Source organism: Cynocephalus volans, chromosome 3 (genome assembly GCF_027409185.1).
Source record: "Cynocephalus volans isolate mCynVol1 chromosome 3, mCynVol1.pri, whole genome shotgun sequence".
NCBI classification, from domain to species: domain Eukaryota; kingdom Metazoa; phylum Chordata; class Mammalia; order Dermoptera; family Cynocephalidae; genus Cynocephalus; species Cynocephalus volans.
In genome coordinates, this window is record NC_084462.1 from 105,346,802 (window position 1) to 105,354,812 (window position 8,011).

At 37.3% G+C, this 8,011-nt stretch overlaps 1 protein-coding gene across 1 annotated transcript; it reads right to left on the reverse strand.

Annotated features, from left to right (window-relative positions):
- Positions 1-7,110: 7,110 nt before the first annotated feature.
- RNASE9 (ribonuclease A family member 9 (inactive)) lies at positions 7,111-7,680 on the reverse strand. Its single transcript, XM_063088929.1, has one exon. The coding sequence runs from the start codon at positions 7,678-7,680 to the stop codon at positions 7,111-7,113; it is 570 nt and encodes a 189-aa protein (XP_062944999.1).
- Between the last annotated feature and the right edge of the window lie 331 nt (positions 7,681-8,011).

An 8,011-nucleotide genomic window follows, 5' to 3' on the forward strand; every position in this document is an offset into this window, starting at 1 on the left:
GCCTGACAGTTCTGGGTACTCATATGTATGATAAACAAACAACTTAGAAAATCAACCAACTGACCAACTAACCAACAACAATATGACCTTTTCCCAGCCATTCTACTAACATTCATTTCCTCCACCACTAGCCATTCCACTAATATTGTTTTCCTCTTTCAGGAGACTATGCATTTAGTTTTATTTTCTTACTCTCACCTAATCTGTGACATATTTTACAATCTTGACACTTTTGAAGAGTATCAGACACAAGTGTTATACAATATGTATATGTATCAAATCATCAGATTGTACCCTATAATTGTACAATTATAATGTGTCAAAACAAATTTTAAAAATTAAAAAAAAAGCACTGGACATTTATTTTGTAGAATGTCCCTTGATTTTGGTTTGTATGATGTTTTTCATTATTAGAATGACATATCTTTGCCAAGAAAACCACAGAAATGATGTGGTGTTCTCATTGCATCATAAATATTTACGATGTAGTAAGTTTCACTTCTGATGATTTAAACTTTGATCAAGTTGGTGTCTGCCAGCTTTCTCCAATGTAATCTGCTATTTTCCCCTTTATAATTAACAGGTATCTTATGAGGAGATACCTTGAGACTATGAAAATAACCTGTTCTTTCAAACTTTTGGCCACTAATTTTAGCATCCATTGGTGAATGCTGTCATTGACAAATATTACTATGATGTATGCCTAATGGTGATTTTTCTATCTTCCTGTTCCTCTAGATTTATTAATTGAAATTCTTTTGTGTGAAAAGCTACCTGTTCTGCTTCATCTATCTATATATTCACCTATCTGTCTATCTATCTATCTATCTACATGGTCTTATGCATATTTATTTTATTTTGAGTTAAATTGCATATTAGTGTGGACTTCATAGGCATTTCTTTTATTCTACAAATTTACATTCAACGTTACTTTTATTTTTGTTGATGCTCAAATTGCCCCAGCTTTGGTTGTTAGGTTGGCTCCTACATTCTTTCAAATAGTGCTTATTTTAAAAAAATACTTCTTCATTTTTTGGCATAACATGATACTGTAGGTTTATCTCACACTTTTCCTACCCCAGTCCTGGTATCAACTATTTTCCATGGAGCCCTGACTTCTCGTATTAGAGAATGGGTTTTAGAAACTAAGAGTTTGGTGCTAGGTGTGCTCATTACTATTGAGGTATTACTACTTTTAGGCCTTCTCAGAGGATAGGAACACCTTCTGAACATGATATTCTAAAAGAAAGCTTAGGAATTGTTATGATATTGTTAATTTACCTACACCTTTGCTAATATCATATGTTGATAAAATCTTTGAATTTTGTGTGTTTCAAATATATTTTATCAAAACATATTTTTGCATATTTATTGATGGAAAATGTCTACCTTATATCATAATTATCCAAATTAGTCCTCCCTGTTGAAATGATCATCCTTATGGAGGCTATTTTCTGTCAGAAAAAGTCTGACTTAATTTCTTACTTTAGTTCATAGAGAAGCCGAGGACAGCTAGGTTATAAGGCTTACTGCTACATGCAAGTAGAAGGAACTGATATAGAAAAAAAGGAGAAAGGCCTGCCCCATTTCCAGCCAAGGCTGGAGGTACAGTGGTAATGAGAAGGGAGAGAGAATGAGAGAGCACAGCCATCAGCCATGCACATCTTGATTTGTCTTGCAGTTGTCTTGATTTGAGCTTGCAGAAAGGAATGTTTCATTAGATAAGCTGAGGGTGACATTGGGGACAGAGTCTGTAGCTTAAATACTGGTCAGAGTAAACAATATGGCACACCATGGACAGTCAGAGGGAACTCTGAGGCTTCCTGAAAGGTGTTCAGTCCCCATGTAGTCTAGATCGTAAGTTGAGAGGCAGGATTCATGTCCTTGTCAATAATCTTTGGCCGGTGTGACATGACCGGAAGAAATGTGAGCAAATTCCTAGTTCCTCTTCAAAGAAACCTGGTTTCCCTCTGCCCTACTTGTTTTCATTCCCATGATCTGGAACAGAGACCTATGATGAGCTGGCTTCATCCAGCTGGACCAAGACAGTACCCTAGAACTCGGAAATGGTGGAGACACATCAATGAACCCCAGTCCCTCAAGCATCACGTAGAACAGAGCTACCCTCCCACCACAGACAAATTGTCTCCCCCCAGATTGTCATATAAGAGAGAAATAAACTTCTCTCTGTTTGAGGTATTGTATCTGGGAATCACTGTCACATCAGACTCATGTGCATCTGAATTGCTACAGAAGGCTACAGGACTAGTAGTCACAGACCTTCACTTACTCCTTGATTTCCCATCACTTGATTTCGCTCCTCCACGATGCTAGGGTCAGAATTTCAACAAGTGAGTTCTTAGTAGACTTTCTTTCTCTCTCTTACTCTTGTTTCCTCCTTGAAATTCCTCCCTTTCATACATATTCTTGCTATCCACCCCTTCTTAGAAGCCCTGCATCTGTTTTGATGTTTGTGGCACAGTTCCCTGGACCAATATCCATAATGGGTTTTTTTTCATTGAAACTCAAAAATGTGCTGCTCTTCCCATTGTTTACCTCTCACCTGGATAATAAACAAACTCAACGCTGTAGAGTAAGAGTAAAACGAATAATTTGTTAAAATATTTATATCCTTGAAGTTTCCTTATTTATGTTTCTATTTACTTACTCACTCAGAAATACTCATTGTGTATATCTAAGTGGCAGGCACTGCTCTAGGAACTGAGGATAGAACAAGGAATGAGATGAAGCCTAAAAGAACATGTATTTAATATGTAAAAGCTCAGGCATGACTACAAGAGAGCATGTATTGAAGTGGTAAGTTGCTTGCACCTACTTATTATAATAAATACATTTAATAAGAGAAGAAAGGCAACCTTTGACAATTGAATAATGTCAAATATTTGATATTTGGAAATAAAAGCTAAGAAAGGCAGCACTATTTTTATACTGTTATACATATATCATTGTGAATGTCCTTGCTCACCTGAAGTTTATAATCTAGTGGTTGGAAAACATATCCAGTCTCAGAATTCAATTTTATGGAAAAGATATCCCTGAATTAGAAATCTCATTTGGTTAAAGCCCAGCTTACCTTTCATTTTGTCAGGACTAAAGGCACTCTCCAGTGGCCCCAAGTTGCTGCAGTTATCTCCCTTGATCTCTCAAGAAGAACTTGACATTGTTAACCAGTTTCTGTCATCTTCCAGCCATGAAAATTGATGTGGACTATGTACTCTCATACTACATGAAAATTATAAAATTACTGAACCAAGTGTGATGAGTAAAGGATGGGCCATCTCGTTTTTGTATTTCTGAAAATATGATAGTTCATAGATGTCAACCGCTTATGTCAGAACCATATGAGAAAGATCCATTTTAGAGAGAGAAAGAAAGGAAAGATTTGGATATATTGTTGATCTTATTTGTTATGTGACCAGGACAAGTGATTAAGCCTTTCTCAGAGCAAACAGTGGACAGAGAATTGACCTCTTTGCTTGTGACACAAGGGTTGTGGTGATTAACAGTAAAAGTGTATATAAAAACACTTTGAAAAATTTATACTAAAGAAAATACAGTGTGACGTATTTTGACTGCTATATATAATTTTAGAATAAGAGTTCTTATTGTCCGAATCCATCAGAAATATTATTTAAACTTGCACCAAAAGTATGCTGGGGCAAATGAATAGGGTTTAATTTGGTATCATCAATTTTCTTCAACAAGGAGCAGCACAAGAATAGTTACTAGCTTTGGTTTCATTCTCTCCCCAACATCATTTGAGAATATTGCACTAGAATAGAGAGGATAGGAGCAACCACGCTCTCTGCTGATTAAACTAGACTTTTCCTTACTTATTCCATAATGTCATATTCATTAGAAAATAATTTTAAAGAGAAGACTGATTGGGTTTATTTTGGTCAGAAAACAAAATGCAGTGTCTATTGTTTTTTTATTCTTGGGAATGCTGTTGTCTACATTCTTTCACTGAATAAATGCAATTTAAAATTAATGTTGCATGGCTACTTCACATCCCTTAGAATGGCTATTATAAAAAGAAAGAAAATAACAGGTGTTGATGAGGATTTTGAGAAATTGGAACCCTAGTGTGTTGCTGGTAAATGGTATAGCACTGTGGAAAACAATATAGTGATTTCTCAAAACAACAACAACAACAACAACAACAACAACAACAACAAAAAACCCCATAAAAATGTATTTACCATATTATCAAGCAACTTCACTTCTTGGTATATACACAAAATAATTGAAAGCAAGGACTCAAACAGATATTTATATCCGAATGTTCAGAGCAGCATGATTCACAATATCCAAGTGGTGGAAGCAAACCAAGTGTCTTTTGATGGGTGAATGGATAAACAAAATGCATTATGTACATACAATGGAATATTATTAAGCCTTAAAAACAAAGGAAATTATGACACATGGTACAACATGGGTAAAACTGGAAGACTGCCCTAAGTGAAATAAGCCAGTCACAAAAGAACAAATATTGTATGGTTCCACTTTTATGATGTATCTAGAATAGTCAAATTCATAGGGACGGAATGTAGAATGGAAGTTGCCAAAAGATGGATGGGGAGTTATTACTTAATGAGCAGAGAGTTTCAGTTTTGCAAAATGAAAAAAGCTGTACAGATGGGTGGTGGAGGTGGTTGCACAACCATGTGAATGTTCTTAAAGCCATCGATCTTTACATTAAAAATGATTAAAATGGTCAATTTCTGTCATGTATATTTTACCACAGTTAAAGTAATGAATGGTGCATCATTTCAAGGGACTCTAGCATAAAGAGTAAATTGTGATATGAATCAATGTATGTACAATGTTCATTTTAATAATGAAGTTAGGTATTATTGAGGAGGGAATGCTAATGTAGGTTGGACAGTAACCACTTGAAATCTCACAGGGGGCAAAGCTGAAAATTATAGTTTGAACTTATCTTAAGGAGTCCAGTGGATAGAGATCAGGATCTAAATTTCTTGAGCAATATTAGGAGACAGGAGTAGTCTGTGCAAATAATCGTCGTTGGTCAGTTTGGATTAGACTGGCTATCCTGAAGAAAGGGAAATCCATTATGATTGCTTTCATGCCTTAGCTATTCTACTATACCATACACTTCACATTTATTCTATGCTGTATAGCCCCCAAGATGGATGAGGTGAACATGACCAGGCCAGCCCATGTGCAGAATTTCTTCAGCTAATGTAGTGAGGTTGGGTTTTAGAGGGTGTCATGAAATTCTCAAGAGTTGCACAGTACCTTATGTGCTCAAACATGGTGATTAAAATCCACATGCCTCCAGTTGGAGATTGGTGGGCTAGCCAGTTGGTTAGAGTGCAGTGTTTTAATACCAAGGTCAAGTGTTTGGATCCCTGGAATGGCTAGCCACCAAAACAAAATAAAGCAAAACAAACAAACAAACAAAAAAATGGAGATTAGTGTATTAGTTAGGCTTCTTCAGAGGAATAGAACCGGTAGAACATATATAGACATGTCAAATCATGAGGGATTGGCCCACACAGTTACTGAGGCTGAGAAGTCCCACAATCTATAGGCTGCAAGCTGGGGACCTAGGAAAGCTGGTGATGGAGTTCTAGTCCAAACCCAAAGGCCTGAGAATCAAGGGAGCCAATGGTGTAAGTTCCAGTCTGAACTCAAAGTCCTAAGAACCAGAAGCACCGATATCCAAGAGCAGGAGAAGATGGATGTTCCAAAACCCAAGCAGAGAGAGTGAAATCACCTTTTCTCTGCCTTTCTGTTCTATTCAGGCCCTGAAGGGACTGATGATGTCCACCTACATGGGCAAGTGTTATCTACTTTATTCAGTCTATGGATTCAAAGCTAATCTCTTCCAGAAACACTCTCACATACACACCCAGAAGTAATGTTTTACCAACTCTCTGGACAGTTCTTAGCCCAGTTAAATTGACAGAAAATTAACCATCACAGGAGTCTAGAAGTTTGATTTTCTGGTGCCCCGTAGTCACTGAAAGGAGGTCTAGCAGTCCTTGGCCCTAGACCCTTATTTATATCAACAAATTGCTAAATTAGGAGCTTAGCTCTGAGTGTAAATAAAAAATGGATACTCCCTCTACCATACCTTATCACTACTTCTTATCCCATTTTCAGGAAGTTTTAAGGAATAATAATAAAAAGGCATTAATAAGTTTGAGATAAAAGGAGAGAAATTGTTACTTAAACTGGACAGATACATTTCCTTTATCATACTGATTCTCCAGCCTCTTTCTGAGGTGGTGTATTCTTAGATATAGTCATACCTACTGGAAAGTGAGAAAAAGAGTTCTGGATACCTGTGACTGTGCCAAAAAAGTAAGGAATTGTTTGTAGTTTTGTGAACACTGACGTCTAAGCTAAAGCAAAGATGTAGGAGTTCACACAGATAGCATTTGGACAATTGAAAAGAACTTTGGGGAATCTGCTTTCCTACATATTTAAAGGCTTTTATCCTGCGATGTCCTCTGTTTGAATCTACTTCTTCATGGTCTCCTGTGTTGTTTTTTATGGAAAGAATAGGACAAGCAAAATATCAACAAACATAGCACTGGAATGATATATTGCACAAAGGTCTCCAAGGGATTTGAGTTCTCTTTGTTTCAAATTGTGTCACAAGGAAGAACATTCCAGGCCTAGAAACCCCACATAACCATACCAGAGCCACTGTACTAGACTGAAGCACTTTGTTCTTTCTCCTGAACTAGAAAATCACATGAATACATCTTTGGAGCACACTTCGGGCAACCATTTCCTGTTTCTCTTGGTTCTGGTCATCTTTCCATCACAGGAATTCATACTCAGAACACATTCAACACATGCTGAAACATGTGACCTGTGTGAAAGCAGAACACAGAGCACTCACTATCTACGAACCTAGTTCATGTTGCCTTTGAGTGGTGTTGGGGCAGGAAGGGAAGGAGAAGGATGATTAAAATAAATGGAATCAAAAATTATCAGCTCAATTTTGATCTATTAGATTCAGTGTGGAGAGAGTGATATCCTCCCACCCTAACCTCTTATAGAGTATTCTGTTACTATGGTGAGAGAACAACACCTTCCTTGCTGAGGAGGCTATTCCGGTGGTGTCACGATATCATTTACACTCTCAGGAATAAATTCTTGGGTTTCATTATGCCACCGACAAGTGATAAGGACATATCCGCTCCTATATTCTGGTTCGTATATACACTCTGGCATTCGGGTCCCTTCTATTAACTTGCAGTACAGTCCTCCTTCTAAAGTCGTGCTCATTTTACATTTCTTAATTCCATTCTTACATGGCACAAATTTGTTGAGACAGATATTTTTCAACTCTTCATACTGCATAGTGAGAAAGTAATGTTCCTGCAGACAACGGAACTTGCTGTGAATAATATTTGCCCTCATTTCGTCAGTGCAGTAGTCGTCATCATAGAATGGTCTTCCTAAAGGATCAACAATGTTAATCCTTTTGAATTTTTCTATGCTAGGTGGTCTGGTAGGTCTTGTACCATAAAGTATCTCTAAATATTCTGCATATTCTTCTCTTTCATCCTCTGGTATACCCGACATGTCATTTATCCACAGAAACTGCAGTGGCTGCAGCAGCTGCAGCAGCAGGAGCAGCAGAGGCCGCGCATGGGTGGTGATCAGCGCCCTCATCATTTTCCTGAAGAGACTAAAAGACATAAAGAGATTGTTCTATTGTGATAATGTGCTTGTTTCTGTTTCCTGTGCAGCACCCATTTCCACCTCCTTTTGCTGTTCCGAACTCTAAAATTTTAGACCATTTCTAATTGACAACTCAGACACTATTTAAATTCCTCTAAATTACTGACAAAAATGACCTTACTGGCCTGTCGTCAATCTAGAGAGCGTGGATAGGAGATGGAAAGGTGAAAAAAAAAAAAAAATGGAAAGGGGGAGAGAGAAAGGTAAGAAGGAAGAAAAGGAAACAAGGAAAGATGGAGGAATGGAGCAAGGGAGACATGAA

Bases quoted from the DNA above. Each gene is read 5' to 3' on its own strand.
- RNASE9 (XM_063088929.1), bottom strand. From the start codon at position 7,680: ATGAGGGCGCTGATCACCACCCATGCGCGGCCTCTGCTGCTCCTGCTG.